Raw genomic sequence first — 19,841 nt, 5'->3', positions numbered from 1 at the left:
AGTCTTTTAAGGCCCGAAAGCGAGAAAAGCGCTGCCTCCATAGCGGACCCTCTGCTGGACGGCAAAATCAAACAGCTCTCTGAAGCCCAAACTTTGGTCACTGTAGGTATGTAGTCCTTAACTCTGACATCATACAAACCCCGTTTCCATATGAGTTGGGAAATTGTGTTAGATGTAAATATAAACGGAATACAATGATTTGCAAATTCTTTTCAACCCATATTCAGTTGAATATGCTACAAAGAAAACATATTTGATGTTCAAACTCATAAACTTTATTATTTTTTTGCAAATGATAATTAACTTAGAATTTCATGGCTACAACACGTGCCAAAGTAGTTGGGAAAGGGCATGTTCACCACTGTGTTACATCACCTTTTCTTTTAACAACACTCAATAAACGTTTGGGAACTGAGGAAACTAATTGTTGAAGCTTTAAAAGTGGAATTCTTTCCCATTCTTGTTTTATGTAGAGCTTCAGTCGTTCAACAGTCCGGGGTCTCCACTGTCATATTTTAGGCCTAATAATGCGCCACACATTTTCGATGGGAGACAGATCTGGACTGCAGGCGGGCCAGGAAAGTATCCGCACTCTTTTTTTATGAAGCCACGCTGCTGTAACACGTGCTGAATGTGGCTTGGCATGGTCTTGCTGAAATAAGCAGGGGCATCCATGAAAAAGACGGCGCTTAGAGGGCAGCATATGTTGTTTCAAAACTTGTATGTACCTTTCAGCATTAATGGTCCCTTCACAGATGTGTAAGTTACCCATGCCTTGGGCACTAATGCACCCCCATACCATCACAGTTGCTGGCTTTTGAACTTTGCGTCGATAACAGTCTAGATCAGGGGTCTCAAACTCAATTCACCTGGGGGCCACTGGATGCATAGCCTGGGCCGCAAGAAAAGAAAATATTGCAGCGTCCCGGAAGAGTTAGTGCTGCAAGGACTTCTGGGAATTTGTTCTGTTGTGTTCATGTTGTGTTACGGTGCGGATGTTCTCCCGAAATGAGTTTGTAATTCTTGTTTGGTGTGGTTTCACAGTGTGGCGCATATTTGTAACAGTGTTAAAGTTGTTTCTATGGCCACCCTCAGTATGACATGTATGGCTGTTGACCAAGTATGCCTTGTATACACTTGTGTGTGTGAAAAGCCGTAGATATTATGTGACTGGGCTGACATGCAAGGGCAGTGCCTTTAGGTTTTATTGGCGCTCTGTACTTCTCCCTACGTCCATGTACCACTCCGTACAGTGATGTTTTGAAAAGTCATACATTTTACTTTTTGAAACTGATACGAGTCATGGCGTGGCGCTGTGGGAGACTGGCCGTGCCCAACCCGAGGGTCCCTGGTTCAATCTCCACCTAGTACCAACCTCGTCACGCCCGTTGTGTCCTGAGCAAGACACTTCACTCTTTCTCCTGATGGGTGCTGGTTAGCGCCTTGCATGGCAGCTCCCTCCATCAGTGTGTGAATGTGTGTGTGAATGGGTGACTGTGGAAGTAGTGTCAAAAGCGCTTTGAGTACCTTGAAGGTAGAAAATCAATCAATCAATCAATGTTTATTTATATAGCCCTAAATCACAAATGTCTCAAAGGACTGTACAAACCACTACGACTACGACATCCTCGGAAGAACCCACGTAAGGGCAAGGAAAACTCACACCCAGTGGGACGCCAGTGACAATGATGACTATGAAAAATCTTGGAGAGGACCTCAAATGTGGGCAACCCCCCCCCCCCCCCTCTAGGGGACCGAAAGTAATGGATGTCGAGCGGGTCTAACATGATACTGTGAAAGTTCAATCCATAGTGGATCCAACACAGCCGCGAGAGTTCAGTTCAAAGCGGATCCAAGACAGCAGCGAGAGTCCCGTCCACAGGAAACCATCCCAAGCGGAGGTGGATCAGCAGCGTAGAGATGTCCCCAACCGATACACAGGTGAGCGGTCCATCCTGGGTCCCGACGAGCAGTCCATCCTGGGTCTCGACTCTGGACAGCCAGTACTTCATCCATGGTCATCGGACCGGACCCCCTCCACAAGGGAGGGGGGGACAAAGGAGAAAAAGAAAAGAAGCGACAGATCAACTGGTCTAAAAAGGAGGTCTATTTACAGGCTAGAGTATACAAATGAGTTATAAGGTGAGACTTAAATGCTTCTACTGAGGTAGCATCTCGAACTGTTACAGGGAGGGCATTCCATAGTACTGGAGCCCGAACGGAAAACGCTCTATAGCCCGCAGACTTTTTTTGGGCTTTAGGAATCACTAATAAGCCGGAATCTTTTGAACGCAGATTTCTTGCCGGGACATATGGTACAATACAATCGGCAAGAAAAGCACTATACAAGTACAATCCGTTTATCATTTATTTATTATATTTACATCTAACACAATTTCCCAACTCATATGGAAACTGGGTTTGGAGAAAAGTACCGAAAAGTATCGAAATACGTTTTGGTACCAGTACCAAAATATTGGTATCGGGACAACCCTAATTAATAATACATAGTAGTATATACAGTGTATCGTGAAACCCATACATAAGGTACTGAGAAATGTATTGGTAATTAATTTGCCGTAATGGAGGTGATGAGTATTCATTTTGGGGAGCAGCTCCACACTGTTTATGAAGACACATAATTAGCTGCGGCCGCCTGTCAGCCGGGAAATCAAAAATAAAATATTGTGTTAACCAGAGAGGATCGTAGTTCAAAGGCATTAATCAGCAAATGGCAATCACACACACGGTGGCACATCCCTACTATTCATTCGTCACAGAAACTCAGTCACTATTCGTCCAATTCTTTATTGATCATGATTCTGCAGAATAATTTGTGGCAAAACAGACTTGTTTGTTTCATGCAATATTGTAAGATGGTAGACAAACACTTAAAATCATTTAAAGAATTGTACTACTGAAGCGTTAAATGGATTTGCAATTGGCTGTGTTGGAGCCACTATGGATTGAACTTTCACAGCATCATGTTAGACCCGCTCGACATCCATTGCTTTCGGTCCCCTAGAGGGGGGGGGGTTGCCCACATCTGAGGTCCTCTCCAAGGTTTCTCATAGTCAGCATTGTCACTGGCGTCCCACTGGATGTGAATTCTCCCTGCCCACTGGGTGTGAGTTTTCCTTGCCCTTTTGTGGGTTCTTCCGAGGATGTTGTAGTCGTAATGATTTGTACAGTCCTTTGAGACATTTGTGATTTGGGGCTATATAAATAAACATTGATTGATTGATTGATTGACAATTAGCTTTAAAGGCCTACTGAAATTAGATTTTCTTATTTAAACGGGGATAGCAGGTCCATTCTTGATACTTGATCATTTCGCGATATTGCCATATTTTTGCTGAAAGGATTTAGTACAGAAAATCGACGATAAAGTTCGACACTTTTGGTACTTCCTGAAAAAGCCTCCGCTTTACCGGATGTCGCAGACGATGACGTCGCAAGTGTGAGGGCTCCTCACATATTCACATTGTTTTTAATGGGAGCCTCCAACAAAAACAGTTATTCGGACCGAGAAAACGACAATTTCCCCATTAGTTTGAGTGAGGATGAAAGATTCGTGTTTAAGGATATTGATAGCGACAGACTAGAAAAAATAAATAAATAAACAACCTAAAAAAAATAAACGCGATAGCATTGGGACGTATTCCGATGTTTTTAAAACACATTTACAAGGATAATTCTAGGAAATCCCTTATTTTTCTATTGTGTTGCTAGTGTTTTAGTGAGTTTAATAGTACCTGATAGTCAGAGGGCTTTGTCCACTGGTGTGTTGACGCCATGTCTCACGGGAGTCGACGGCAGCTGTACGGACGACACAAGCTGAGCTGATATCCGGTAAGTGGCGACTTTTTAACCACAATTTTCTCACCGAAACCTGCTGGTTGACATTCGGTCAGGATTCTTGTCTGCTTGACCGCGCTCTGATCCATAGTAAAGTTTCAGCTCCGGGAATTTTAAACAAGGAATCGCCGTGTGTTTGTGTGGCTAAAGGCTAAAGCTTCCCAACTCCATCTTTCTTCTGTGACTTCTCCAATATTAATTGAACAAATTGCAAAAGATTCAGCAACCAGATCTCCAAAATACTGTGTAATTATGCCGTTAAAGCAGAAGACTTTTACCTGTGTGCGTAGCGCTCATACTTCCTAAAAACGTGCGACATCCTTCGTACACGTCATCATTACACGACGTTTCCAAGACGAAACTCCCGGGAAATTTAAAATTGTAATTTAGAAAACTAAAAAAGCCGTATTGGCATGTGTTGCAATGTTAATATGTCATCATTGATATATAAACTATCAGACTGTGTGGTCGGTAGTAGTGGGTTTCAGTAGGCCTTTAATGGCAAAAAATAAAATTTTGAAGGAGCCAGCTTAGTTTAGCCATTTTGTATATATACAGTTGTGATCAAAATGATTCAACCCCCACACAATGTTGGTGTTTTAGCAAGTTGGACATTTATTCCGTACTTTGTTTATAGTCATATCAAATAAAGATGTGTCAAATAGACAAATTCAACTTAAATTGTAACACTGTATTTTACAAAATACCAAAAAAGGCCATTTTTCTTAATATTTCATTGATAAAATGATTCAACCCCCTAGTTACATGCATCTTTAGTACTTAGTAGAACACCCTTAGGCAGTAATGACATCCTTCAAAGGTGATACATAAGCGGACACAAGCTTCTTGCAACCATCTACAGGTATTTTAGCCCATTCCTCTTGGGCAAAGGCCTCCAGTTCATTCATATTCTTGGACTTGCGTGCTGCAACAGCCTTCTTCAAGTCCCACCACAGCTTTTCTAGAGGATTTAGGTCTGGCGACTGTGAAGGCCACTCCAGAGTCTTCCAGCCCTTCTTCTGCAACCACTCTGATGTTGATTTGGAGGTATGCTTGGGATCCTTGTCCTGTTGGAAGGTCCAACGTCTCCCAAGCCTCAGCTTCGTCACTGACTTCATGACATTTGTAGCTAATATATCCTGCTAGGAAATAGAATTCATAATGTCTTGAACACGCTGGAGATTCCTGGTACCTGAGGCAGAGAAACAGCCCCAGAGCATGATTGACCCCCCACCATGCTTAACAGTAGGCAAGGTGTTCTTCTCTTTGTAAGCTTCATTTGTTCTCCTCCAGACACAACGTTGATTCATAGGCCCAAAGAGTTCCACTTTTGTCTCATCACTCCATGGAACAGTTTCCCAAAACCTATGGGGTTTTTCCAGATGATTTTTGGCATTTTGGAGTCTATTTCTTTGTGCCTGGTAGTCAGAAGTGGGGTGCGCCTGGGAGTTCTGGCATGGAGGCCTTCATCTCGTGGTGCGTGCCTTATTGTCTGGGACGAAACCTGCGTTCCCCCCTCTGCAATGTCCTGTTGTAATTCCTCAGCTGTTACCCGGGGGTTTTTTACCACTGTACCCTTCAATTACCGGACAGCAGTTGCACACAGCATCCTCTTTCTACCACGCCCAGGTAGTGTTTCCACTGTGCCTTTAACTTTAAACTTGCGAATTATGCTCCCAACTGTGTCTCTTGGAATGTGTAATGTCTTTGCTATTTTCTTATATCCATATCCTTTCTTATGAAGAGAAATGACCTCCTCTCTTGACTTCTTTGACCACTCCCTGGACTTCACCATGTTGCAAATACACCATTGACCATCTACAAGAAGCTGAGCGTCACAGTCTTTTTCAATCAGTTTAATTGTTGCTCGTTATGGTTCTAATCACATCTACAGGTGTTTTCAACACCTGATTGAAAAGACCTTATTCAAATTCTGTTCTTAAGAGTTATGATCTTGAAGGGGTTGAATAATTTTGTCAATGAGATATTAAGAGAAATGACACTGTTTGGTATGTTACAAAATATAATGTTGTAATTCAAGTTGCATTTGTCTATTTAATGCATCTTTATTTGATATGACTACAAACAAAATACGGAATAAATGTCCAACTTGCTAAAACACAAAAATTGTGTGGGGGTTGAATAATTTTGATCACAACTGTATATGTATTTATATCCTGGGACAGTCACTTAGGAACATCATATACTGAAAGCTGTATGCTAACATGATGACACTTGGCTACACCGTGAGTCATGAAATGAAGATTATTATTATTATTATTGTTATTAAAAGTGAGTCCAGCAGTTTGATTTACGAGCGGCTGCTTGGATGAAGACGCTCCCGTCATGTCGCCCTCTGCTTTCATTTCTTTTCCACAAGCAGAAAGACTTTTTTTTTTTTTTTTTAGAAGAGAATGAAATCACATTGCTGACTGTGCAGGGAGCCTTGAGGGAAAGATTGATTCCATCAGTGCTCTTTGACGGATGTCTTTGGACCCCCCGCCCACGCTGACATCAAATTAAATAAGATGCTAGTTTTGTGCCTCCCGTCTTGTCTCCACATTTTCTGCAAAAAAAAGGTTAATTGTCACAATGCCAAACACCAGAAAAACATCTCAAATTTGCTAATTTTAATGTATATATATGTATTTTTTTTCGTCACAGGGTTCATCTACACGGGCGACGTGGTGCACCGCATGCTAACTGCCACACAATACATCGCTCCACTCATGGCCAACTTTGACCCCAGTGTGTCCAGGAACTCCACCGTCATCTACTTTGACAACGGTAACGTCATGAAACATGCCTGTTAGGATAGATTGTTGTTGTCTGCCATGTGTACCTGGTCGTTATTTAGCACTTAAAGGCCTACTGAAATGAGATGTTCTTATTTAAACGCGGATAGCAGGTCCATTCTATGTGTCATACTTGATCATTTCACAATATTGCCATATTTTTGCTGAAAGGATTTAGTAGAGAGCATACGGGACTCGCTGCTGTGTTGGATCCGCATTGGACTGGACTCTCGCGACTGTGTTGGATCCATTGTGGATTGAACTTTCACAGTATCATGTTAGACCCGCTCGACATCCATTGCTTTCCTCCTCTCTAAGGTTCTCATAGTCATTATTGTCACCGACGTCCCACTGGGTCATTATTATCACCGATGTCCCACTGAGTGTGAGTTTTCCTTGCCCTTATGTGGGCCTACCAAGGATGTCGTGGTGGTTTGTGCAGCCCTTTGAAACACTAGTGATTTAGGGCTATATAAGTAAACATTGATTGATTGATTGAACATCATTGATAAAGTTCGCAACTTTTGGTCGCTAATAAAAAAGCCTTACCTGTACCTGAAGTAGCAGATGATGTACGCTTGACGTCACCGGTGTTAGGGCTCCTCACATCCTCACATTGTTCATAATGTGAACCTCCAGCAGCAAGAGCTATTCGGACCGAGAAAGTGACAATTTCCCCATTAATTTGAGCGAGGATGAAAGATTCGTGGATAAGGAAAGTTAGAGTGAAGCACAAAAAGGAAAAAAGAAAAAAACCACGGCTCCAGGCGGCGGAAGTGGGACCGTTTCAGATGTAATTAGACACATTTACTAGGATAATTCTGGAAGATCCCTTATCTGCTTATTGTTTTAATAGTGTTTTAGTGAGATTGTAAACACATACCTGAAAGTCGGAGGGCTGCGGTGAACGCCAGTGTCTCTCAGAGAAGCCATTGGAGGAGCCAAGATCACAGCTGTCATTTTGAGCTGCAGGAGGAAGTCCCATAATCCACTGAAGTCTCCGGTAAGAGCCGACTTAATATCACAATTTTCCCATCCAAAAACTTGCTAGTTGACATAGAAAACATGTTCGCTTGACCGCTTTGTGTTAAAGCTTCACAAGAAACAAACACCGGCTGTGTCTCCGTTGCTAAATGCAGCTGCAATCCACCACTTTCCACCAACAGCATTGTTCTTTATAGTCTCCATTATTAATTGAACAAATTGCAAAAGATTCAGCAACACAGATGTCCAAAATACTGTGTAATTATGCGATGAAAAGAGACGACTTTTAGCCGTGTGTGGTGCTGCCTAATATGTCCCCTCCAACCCGAGACGTCACACGCACGCGTCATCATTCCGCATTGTTTTAAACAAGAAACTCCGCGGGAAATTTTATATTAGTAAACTAAAAAGGCCGTATTGGCATGTGTTGCAATGTTAATATTTCATCATTGATATATAAACTATCAGACTGCGTGGTCGGTAGTAGTGGGTTTCAGTAGGCCTTTAACAGCTGACGTTACAGTGCTGAGTAAACTGACAATCACAGATAATTGTACTTTTAGGGTTAGCTTTTATTTATCTGCGGCCCTCCGCTTCTCAGTGCACCTTGTCGCCAGGGTGCTACGCTGATTTTTATAATCCAACCTCGTCTTCCATGGCTGATGGTGTCCAAGTTCGGTAGCTTGTGAAAATCCTTCCATGTTGTCAGCAGAAAAAGCTTCCACTTCACACAGAAGTGCTGTGGTCAAAATGGATGAGAGGGAAGGTCGCAACAATAGCTGGTCCAAAGTCTACAGGCAACTCCAAAACTCTGAAGATGGTCTAAGACCATTTTTTATTTGCTTTAGTGCAGGAGGTCCAAATCTTAAAAAAGTCAATTAAAGTTTGTAGGGACAACTTGTCAGGTTCAAGCACTGATGACATCTGTTAAACAGAAAAGAAGCAGGGAATCACGCAGAGACAGAGTTCAATTTAGCTCATGAGGAGAACACATGGAGCTGCACACTTAGTCACAGTCTCGCCCTACGCTCTAAGGTTCAGCTCCCGCGTCCCTCTATTTATTCAGGAGTTCCACAGTCAACATTACTGAGGCCGCCTCTAAAAGGAGTGGTCACATATATTATGCAAAGCAGGTCCAGTACGCACAATACGTGACGGAATGTGCTGGGGGCATTGTGAGTTCGCCTTGTCTCTGCTTTGTCTGCGTGCTGTTGTCTTATCTGCGTCGAGGTCCTTGAAGTCCTTGGCTGTTAGCAGGCTAAAACAAAGATAGCCTCTCAGAGAAGAAGTATTGTCCAGCTTGAGCACAAGAGCTAATAACTATAGCAACTGACTTTAAGCATACTAAAGTTGTGTGAAAAAACGGCGTGGCGCAGTGGGAGAGTGGCCATGCGCAACCCGAGGGTCCCTGGTTCAATCCCCACCTAGTACCAACTTCGTCACGTCCGTTGTGTCCTGAGCAAGACACTTCACCCTTGCTCCTGATGGGTGCTGGTTAGCGCCTTGCATGGCAGCTCCCTCCATCAGTGTGTGAATGTGTGTGTGAATGGGTAAATGTGGAAGTAGTGTCAAAGCGCTTTGAGTACCTTGAAGGTAGAAAAGCGCTATACAAGTACAACCCATTTATCATTTATTTATTTATATACAAAATTATTTTAACACCGCTTTTATTTAATTTCATTTTGAATGCAACAATAATGGTATAAACAAGTCTACGTCAAAATAATTTCAAACAAGATAACAGTACACCCATACCTCAACCTACTAGCTAAGTAAGCTGGCCGGGGAAGATTTTTTCGGTTTATTTGGGTAAGCACGCCATTTATGTCGAAAAAGCTTGGCTCAAAGTTCCACATTTCGTCGTCACTTTCACCTCACTCTCTCGACGACCGTCTGCTCCGATATCTCACTCTTCCTTCATGCGGATAATATAATTGCCTATCCGCGCATCTCTAATAGACAGGCTAAACCAGTGGTTATCTACCTTTTTTCCAGTGATGTACCCCCTGTGAACATTTTTTTAATTCAAGTACCCCCTAATCAGAGCAAAGCATTTTGGGTTGAAAAAAAGAGATAAAGAAGTAAAATACAGCACTATGTCATCAGTTTATGATTTATTAAATTGTATAACTTTGCAAAATATTGCTCATTTGTAGTGGTCTTTCTTGAAATATTTGGAAAAAGTATATAAAAATAACTAAAAATTTGTTGAGAAATAAACAAGTGATTTAATTATAAATAAAGATTTCTACACTTAGAAGTAATCATCAACTTAAAGTGCCCTCTTTGGGGATTGTAATAGAGATCCATCTGGATTCATGAACTTAATTCTAAACATTTCTTCACAAAAAAAGAAATCTTTAAAATCAATATTTATGGGACATGTCCACAAAAAATCTAGTTGTCAACACTGAATATTGCATTGTTGCATTTCTTTTCACAGTTTTTGGACTTACATTCATATTTTGTTGAAGTATTATTCAGTAAATATATTTATAAAGGATTTTTGAATTGTTGCTATTTTTAGAATATTTTTTAAAAACGTACCCCTTGGCATACCTTCAAGTACCCCCAGGGGTACGCGTACCCCCATTTGAGAACCACTGGGCTAAACGATAATACGGACGTTTGCATGTGGGGCGGGTGGTGCCGTGCGTACAACCTTTACGTCGCCATTCACATCATTATCTGCACCTTCCCTCATTTATTCTCAAACGTTCAACCAATCAGCAAACAGCAGCTCTCTGCTCTCGCTGTCTCAGAGGCAGAAGTTCATCCTCCGTATATTCATCTTCAAAAATATGAGGTTGCGAATCCTCATTTGTCCATAAATAGTCGTCTTTGTTATTTGTTATCGATTCTGTCATGATTAGGACAAACACGCGTTGGTTTCCAGAAGTAGGAACACACTGTTGTTGGCAGAAGTCAGACGTGCGTTGCTATGGAAACACAAATAAATGCGCAGAAGAAATTAGTTCAGGCCATGATTAAATTGACCAAAATACGGTAAATATTGAAACATATTACATATTGTTATGAACGTGTTTGTTACTACATTATATGTTGACTTGCAGTGTGTATACAAAACGTGGATGGAGGTTTTTGAAGTCATTTTAGAGGGCTTTGAAGGATGCAACAGTGAGTCACATTACCCGCATTTTCCAAGCGTTTATCATCTTTAAAAAAGGTAGGTTTATCATTGAAAAAAAAAAGACATGTCTTCTACTCTCTCATGATTGTGAAGTATAGGCAACATTCAATCAATCAATCAATCAGTGTTTATTTATACAGCCCTAAATCACAAGTGTCTTAAAGGGCTGCACAAGCCACAACAACATCCTCAGTTCAGATCTCACATCAGGGCAAGGAAAAACTCAACCCAGTGGGATCATGATTGTGAAGTATAGGCAACATTCAATCAATCAATCAATCAATCAATCAGTGTTTATTTATACAGCCCTAAATCACAAGTGTCTTAAAGGGCTGCACAAGCCACAACGACATCCTCAGTTCAGATCTCACATCAGGGCAAGGAAAAACTCAACCCAGTGGGATGACAATGAGAAACCTTCCCGAGCGAAATCGGGTCAGCAGCGCAGAGATGTCCCCAACCAATGCACAGGCGAGCGGTCCACCCCGGGTCCTGACTCTGGACAGCCAGCACTTCATCTGTGGCCACCGGACCTGTGTCCTCCCCTCCACGAGGGAGAGAGGAGCAGAAAAGAAAAGAAACGGCAGATCAACTGGTCTAAAAGGGGGGTTTATTTAAAGGCTAGAGTACACAAATTAGTTTTAAGATGGGACCTAAATGCTTCTACTGAGGTAGCATCTCAAACTGTTACCGGGAGGGCATTCCAGAGTACTGGAGCCCGAATAGAAAACGCTCTATAGCCCGCAGACTTTTTTTGGGCTCTGGGAATCACTAAGAAGCTGGAGTTCTTTGAAGGCAGATTTCTTGCCAGGACATATGGTACAATACAATCAGCAAGATAGAATGGAGCTAGACCGTGTAGTATTTTATACGTAAGTAGCAGAACCTTAAAGTCACTTCTTAAGTGCATTGGAAGCCAGTGCAGGCGTAATATGATCAAACTTTCTTGTTCTTGTCAAAAGTCTAGCAGCCACATTTTGTACCAACTGTAATCTTTTAATGCTAGACATAGGGAGACCCGAAAATAATACGTTATATTAATCGAGACGAGAAGTAAAGAATGCATGAATAATGATATCCGCGTCGCATGTGGACAAAATGGAACAAATTTTGCGATATTATGGAGACGAAAAAAGCCCGTTTTAGTGACACTTTTGATGTGTGACTCAAACGAGATAATTGGGTCGAAGATAATACCCAGATTATGTTTTACTAAGAGACGACGGCAGACTAACACCAGGTGGCAGTACTGTCAAAAGATTTATTTTTATACAAAGTAAATATATATATATATAATGAGAATATAAACAATACTAATTAATAAACCAAGGAAATGAAGTGTGACAAAAACTGAAGTGTGTATGGTGTAAGGCTGTGTGTAGATTAGCGGAGGTGTGTTTTACCAAAATGTTGACGAGAGCGAAGGAACGCGGAAGTCCCTGGGAAAACGTGTCCAAGCGGGAGGTCGAGAATCCAAAAGGCAGTCCGGGAGGCAAGGGTAAGAACAGGGGATCCAGGAGAAACACGGGTAGTGCAGCGGGAAGACAACAGGAAACATCAAAACCAACGGAACACGGAAGTCGCAGGGGAAGAGCGAGTACGCGGGATGGAAGCCAGATAAAGAATCCTTACACATGTACAACTACAGAAGACTATAATCCGGCGAGTGATGGCAGGTTGTCCAGGTTTATGAAGGCAGCTCCGTCATCACCATCAGGTGTGAAGATTAGTGGTGATTGATTGCAGCTGACGGCTGCTGCAGGGCGGGGACGTGCTTTGCTCGTCCCTGGCTGTGCGCGCCCGTGGGCGTATCCCGAGGTGCGCACGGACGGATGAACGGCGCTGGCAGGAGTCTGAGCCGTAACACAGATTCTTTACAGAGTCACCTTTTGTAATTGTTTGCTTGTCAAATGTTAAGGTGGTATTAATAAATAGGTGTCGGTTCCAAAAAAGTACAGTTCCCCTTTAATACAGAGGTCTTAACTAAAAACACTTGTACCTCAAATCAACACCTCCCAGTGAAATTACCTGAAATCAATTTACTTGGTGATCTCCCTTCCATGGTGTTGCAGATAAGCAGTGGGGGCTTTAAAAAATGATAACAAAATGCTTGGAAAATGTGACTCTTGGGAGTCACCGTTGTAGTCTTCAAAGCCTTCAACTTCAAAAACTTTCCATCAACATTTTATATACACAGACACATTAATAACAATATGTAATATGTACAATATTTACCGTATTTTTATCTTTTTAATCATTGCCGGGACTATTTTGTCGGCCCATTTATTTCCGTTTCCATAGCAGCGCACTTCAGACTTCTGGCAACAACTTTGTGTCCTACTTCCAGAAACAAACCTGTGTCTATCTTCTAATCTTTGGTAACAAACAACGAAGACTTCTATTTTTGGACAAATGAGGATTCACAGCCTTCTCTTTTTGAAGCTGAATACACTGAGTATGAACTACTGCTTCTAGAAGCCAGCATGAAGGAAGAATGAGACGCGGGAGCAGACGGAAGCCGAGAGAGTGAGGTGAAAGTGACTCGAAGCTGCCAAATGTGGAATTTGAAGCCATGCAATTTCACTATAAATGGAGTGCTTACCTAAATAAACCGGGGAAAAAATGTCCCCAGGCAGCTGGACCAAACACACAACTGTCCATCGAGTGAGTCACACTTAATATTGATCATGATACACAAAGTACGTCATGCGTGTATCATGACAGACAGCATGTGCTTTCGAGCTAGCTGTGGACAAACAAAACATGAAATGTGGGCTAATGCTTTAAAGATCCTTTAATATGATTGTTCATGTTTTTCAGTCGGTACAGATTGGTGTATTATTGCATTGTGTTGTGCATTACTACCTCAAATGGATTTCGTGCTGACGTAAAAACTAGCTTATCTCTTGCTGTAGCTAACTTTTACAGCTAATACCGTAGCTCTTACAATAGTGAAGTGAAGTGAATTATATTTATATAGCGCTTTTCTCAAGTGACTCAAAGCGCTCTACATAGTGACACCCAATATCTAAGTTACATTTAAACCAGTGTGGGTGGCACTGGGAGCAGGTGGCTAAAGTGTCTTGCCCAAGGACACAACAGCAGTAACTAGGATGGCACAAGCGGGAATCGAACCTGCAACCCTCAATTTGCTGGCACGGGCACTCTACCAACCGAGCTGTGCCGCCCCAATAACAATAACAATGTCGCGACAGTTCGGTTATTATACATGTTACGGACCGTAAATTAAGTATTGTTGACATTTTTTGTAAGTGTTTTAGAGGTGGAATTGATTGATCCCATTAGCTGCATTGCTGGCCACCTAGAACAAGACATTTTTAACATATTAGAATGCAAAAAAAATATATATTTTTTTTGTTTTCTTGTGTCTCATAAGGATTGTGAACGATAGGTCAAATTCCAAAACATGTAGTTCCCCTTTAAGTGTCACCCCAGACTTCTACACAGTAATTTAGATATTGCAATAAAGGTGTACAATACAGAGTGTGCAAGGTTGTGTGGTTCAGGAAGTGCTTTTGTCTTATTTAAAATTGAAATGCTTACGAGATCTGCCTGTGTGGTATTGAGTCCTTCAGGTACGTCTCTGGTGGTGCAGTGGGACCACGTCCACCTGCAGGACAACTACAACCTGGGCAGCTTCACCTTTCAGGCCACGCTACACGACAGCGGACGCATCGTCTTTGCGTACAAAGAGGCAAGCACACATTCTCCTCATCCACTGCTCCGCCATCGTCTACTTACACTGAAGCTAAATGAACCTGGATTAATTTCAGATTCCAATCGAGTTGGCACAGATCAGCTCCGTCAACCACCCGGTGAAGGTGGGCCTCTCTGATGCCTTCGTGGTACTCCACAAAATCCAGCAGATCCCCAGTAAGTATTTGCTGCCGTCCAAAAACAGGTTGTCTACCTAGAAGGAGTAGATGACCCTGAGAATTTCGTAGTTAGTTTGCTTTTTTATATATTTGTCTTTATTTTATATATATATTACATATATTTTTTTATTTAATAAGTATGCTAAAAGCTAGTATGCTAAGATGCTTTATATAGTTAAAACGAAACTGTTTGAATCGCAGCTTTGTGTTATTAGCAGTGGCGGTTCTAGCTTCCAAACACACCCTGGGCAGTAACCCCCTGCATAATTATGTTGGCTAACTATTTATATTCTTTGCAGGTCAAATGTATTGACTTTTTTAACGTCATTTATATCACTGTATAATGTATATGTTCCTTGACTGCACTTAAATGTAGAATATATTTATACTATTCATATATTATATATAATATATGTTATATATTATTTATTATTATTATTGTCTATTGTGAGCAAACTGTGGTGCTGATTTTCCCCCAGCGATCATTAAAGTACTTTCTATTCTATTCTATTTACCCATTACTATTGCTTATCGACTGCCTCCAAAATAAAGTTACTATAAAACCGAAGCACGCAAAGGAAAACACAATACTGTTAGTTCCTAAATTATTGGAAAGTGCAATTCTTATTGATAAATTAAATATTTTCATAGATTGTATAACTAGCAACTGATAGTTATTTGCAATTGTTCCAAATAAATGTTTTAACATGATTGAAGTCCTCTGAACAGGACTCTCTTTAGAGAACTAAAGTATTCAGACCCCTTTTAAACTGTTCACTCTGTTTCATTGTAGCCTTTTACCAAAATCAAGAGTTCATTTTATTTCTCATTAATGTGGACCCAGCACCCCATCTTGACAGAAAAAAATAGAAATGTAGTTTTTTTTTTTTGCACATTTCTTAAAAAATAGAAAATAAAGTCACATTCAAATAAATATTCAGACCCTTTGCTCAATACCTTGTTGATGCACATTTGGCAGCAATTACAGCCCGAAGTCTTTTTGAATACTGTACATTGCCACAAGCTTGGCAAAACCTATCTTTGGGCAGTTTGGCCCATTCCTCTTTGCAGCACTTCTCAAGATCCATCAGATTGGATGGGAAGTGTTGGTTTTCATCCAGGATTTGTTTTATTTATTTTGTGAAGCCGCAATATTTGAAGTGCAGCTGTATATTCACCTGAATAATACATAAACAGCACAGGCTAATAAGTTAAAGTTAAGTTTAAGTTAAAGTACCAATGATTGTCACACACACTAGGTGTGGTGAAATTTGTCCTCTGCATTTGACTCATCCCCTTGTTCACCCGCTGGGAGGTGAGGGGAGCAGTGAGCAGCAGCGGTTGCCGCACCCAGGAATCATTTTTGGTGATTCAACCCCCAATTCCAACCCTTTATGCTGAGTGCCAAGCAGGGAGGTAATGGCTCCCATTTTTATAGTCTATGGCAGGGGTGTCAAACTCAAATACAGATTGGGCCAAAATTTAAAACTGAACAAAGCCACGGGCCAAGGTTGAACAAATGAACCTTTTAATAGGGACCCAAACAAGTTTTGCATTGAATATTGAACAAACAAGGCTTATATAACTTTATAGTGACATGTAAAATCGAGTTTTAAATATTAATAATAATAATACAAAAATATCAATGGCACATCAAATAAAATTTGAATGTCTCTTTTCTTTTTGCAGCCCTCTGAGGTAAATATCAAAATGAACTTTTTCCACCGGTTAATAATACATTTGCAAATAAAATAACAATAATGAATGAATCAAACATTCAAGCCTTGAATTAGCAAGAGAAAGTGCATGAGTAAAATGTTAATTTTTGCTTGGGGAGGGCGGGGGGTGTATTGTAGTGTCCCGGAAGAGTTAGTGCTGCAAGGGAAACCTGGGTATTTGTTCTGTTTTGTTTATGTTGTGTTACGGTGCGGATGTTCTCCTGAAATGTGTTTGTTATTCTTGTTTGGTGTGGGTTCAAAGTGTGGTGTATATTTGTATCAGTGTTAAAGTTGTTTATACCACCACCCTCAGTGTGACCTGTATGGCTGTTGAACAAGTATGCCTTGCATTCACTTGTGTGCGTGTGTGTGTAAAAGCCACATATATTATGTGACTGGGTTGGCACGCTATTTCTATGTAGGAAAAGTGGATGTGACGACAGGTTGTAGAGGACGCTAAAGGCAGTGCCGTTAAGGCACGACCCCAATATTGTCGTCCGGGTGGATCTCGGGTGAAATTCGGAAGAATTGTTGCCCCGGGAGATTTTCGGGAGGGGCACTGAAATTTGGGAGTCCCGGAAAATCGTGAGGGTTGGCAAGTATGAGTATTAGCGGTGAATGCGGTGTTACAACGGCACCCCTGCTGTATAATACCGGCGGGCCAGCTCTAATGTTAATTTCCTATTGCCTCAAGGGCCAAATTAAATTACACGGCAGGCCAAATCGGGCCAGAGTTTGACACCCATGGTCTATGGGGTTTGAACTCACAACCTACCGATCTCAGGGCGGACACTCTAACCACTAGGCCACTGAGTAGGTGGTAAAATTAGCAATGTAACATGCGTTTAGAAAAAAGTTAACCCCAACTCTTCGACTTTTCAAATTTTCTTGTAATCAGACAACATTTTTGGTCTATTAGATGGAATTTTTTACCCGACATGTTTCGACTGTCATCTGCAGTCTTCTTCAGAAGGGTCAGCTAACCACTGGCATGTTGCCTGTCAGCTGTTCTTTTAGGCATGTCAAGTCTACATGGTTGGCTATCCCCCGCCGCTGCCGATTACATGAAAATTTGAAAAGTATATGAATAAGAAAACATAATCAACCTTTTAGAGTAACTTACTCTACAAGCTTGATGCTAACATATAATGGAAAATACCATGGACAGGTTAAACCAGTGGTTCTCAACCTTTTTTCAGTGATGTACCCCCTGTGAACGATTTTTTAATTCAAGTACCCCCTAATCAGAGCAAAGCATTTTTGGCTGAAAAAAAGAGATAAAGAAGTAAAATACAGCACTATGTCATCAGTTTCTGATTTATTGAATGGTATAACAGTGCAAAATATTGCTCATTTCTGGTGGTCTTTCTTGAACTATTTGGAAAAAGTATATAAAAGTAACAAAAAACTTGTTGAGGAATAAACAAGTGATTTAGTTATAAATAAATATTTCTACACATAGAAGTAATCATCAACTTAAAGTGCCCTCTTTGGGGATTGTAGTAGAGATCAATTTGGATTCATGAACTTAATTCTAAACATTTCTTCACAAAAAAAGAAATCTTTAACATCAATATTTATGGAACATGTCCACAAAAAATCTAGCTGTCAACACTGAATATTGCATTGTTGCATTTCTTTTCACAGTTTTTGAACTTACATTCATATTTTTTTGAAGTATTATTCAATAAATATATTTATAAAGGATTTTTGAATTGTTGCTATTTTTAGAATATTTAAAAAAAAATCTTGCTTACCCCCATTTGAGAACCACTGGGCTAAATGATACTACGGACGTTTGCATGTGGGGCGGGTGGTGGCGTACGTATAACCTTTACGTCGCCATTCACATCATTATCTGCACCTTCCCTCATTTATTCTCAAACGTTCAACCAATCAGCAAACAGCAGCTCTCTGCTCTCGCTGTCTCAATGGATCATCACTATGACCAACATCATCCTTCGTTTTTACCAATCCAATGCATCCTGTGGTATCCAGCTTCAATGTGTGAGTCCATCATCATGTCTTCCAGCCTGATTAAAATGGATACCTTTCCTGTATCAGTGAAAAATGCAAAAAAAAAAAAAGTCCTCGTTAATGTCTAAAAACCTTGTACCCCAGTCACTAATAGTATGCAGTATCTTTTTCAAATGATTATTTTCTTGTATTTTTTTCCTATAAAAACAAGCGGTGGGTCGCAAATGAGTGTGAATAGTTTGAAATTGTCTGCTAATGATGGTGTTGCTCCACTCAATCCACTGAAAGTCTTCTATTAAACCTGAGGGACGACATCCGTCTCCCTGCGGCCAGCATGCGTCGTCTGGCATGGATTATTTCTTATTTATTAACGACAGCGGAGGATGTATGGCGCTGTTGCCCGGGCTTGTTTTCTTCCGTCTGCAGCCTCTGATTTATTTGGCTTCCACTTGGCCATTTGCACAAAGAGAGAGAGGCATAGAATGTTTGACCTCATTCTACCGTCTTGTTTGTCCTACTTTTTGCCTTCCCTCTCTCACCTCCTCCGAGACGTGAGGCGTAGGACCATCTACGAGTACCACCGCGTGGAGCTGACCAAGACCAGGATCACCAACGCCACAGCGGTGGAAATGACCCCCCTGCCCAGTGAGTCAAAAATAAATGAGAGTTTTATGAGTCTGTGTGTGTGTGTGTGTGTGTGTGTGTGTGTGTGTGTGTGTGTGTGTGTGTGTGTGTGTGTGTGTGTGTGTGTGTGTGTGTGGACACTTTGACAGAATGTTCTTCCTCGGAAGAACAGCCCGGAAGAGTTAAGGCTGCATTGGATTCTGGGTATTTGTTGTGTGTCTGTGTGTATATGTGTGTGTGGACACTTTGACAGAATGTTCTTCCTCTCCAGCATGTCTCCAGTTCAACACGTGTGATGCCTGCATCTCCTCACAGATTCACTTTAACTGTAGCTGGTGCCATCGACTCAACAGGTTGGTGGCTTCAAGCTCAGATCATGGCATTTATTTCATGCTTGTGATATACTATCTAAAACAGGGGTCTCAAACACGCGGCCCCCGGGCCAATTGCGGCCCGCGAGACGTTATATTGGTGCAGCCCGCGAGTTTTATATGAATGGCACTTTACAGCGTCATACTTGGACACCTTCAAGTTTTACGGTAGACTCCCGATTTCCAGTGCCCTTCTAGGGTTAATCATCCTCCCGAATTTCACCCAAACATTAATATTAAGGGGGAGCTGTGGAGGCACTGCCGTTACCGTCCTCTACAAACTGCAACAACAGCATGTCAACCCAGCCAGAAGTTGTATGAGGCTTCTGAAGACTCAGTAAGTGATTGCAAGGCATACTTGGTCAACAGCCACACAGGTCACACTGAGGTTGGCCGTTCAAACAACTTTAACACTGTTACAAATATGTGCCACACTGTGAACTCACACCAAACAAGAATGACAAACA

General features: G+C 41.4%; 1 protein-coding gene across 2 annotated transcripts in view; it reads left to right on the top strand.

Moving 5' to 3' along the window:
• plxdc2b (plexin domain containing 2b) overlaps positions 1 to 19,841 on the top strand; it is a 173,379-nt gene that overhangs the window by 117,450 nt on the left and 36,088 nt on the right. For both annotated transcript variants that reach the window (XM_061922228.1, XM_061922229.1), the window contains exons 5-9: positions 6,523 to 6,645; positions 14,385 to 14,503; positions 14,583 to 14,682; positions 18,929 to 19,024; positions 19,275 to 19,356. In XM_061922228.1, the coding sequence (XP_061778212.1) occupies positions 6,523 to 6,645; positions 14,385 to 14,503; positions 14,583 to 14,682; positions 18,929 to 19,024; positions 19,275 to 19,356 (520 nt within the window). The remainder of the gene's footprint in view (positions 1 to 6,522; positions 6,646 to 14,384; positions 14,504 to 14,582; positions 14,683 to 18,928; positions 19,025 to 19,274; positions 19,357 to 19,841) is intronic.

This window comes from Nerophis ophidion, linkage group LG15, assembly GCF_033978795.1.
Source record: "Nerophis ophidion isolate RoL-2023_Sa linkage group LG15, RoL_Noph_v1.0, whole genome shotgun sequence".
NCBI lineage: Eukaryota > Metazoa > Chordata > Actinopteri > Syngnathiformes > Syngnathidae > Nerophis > Nerophis ophidion.
This window is presented reverse-complemented; position numbering and strand designations above follow the sequence as displayed.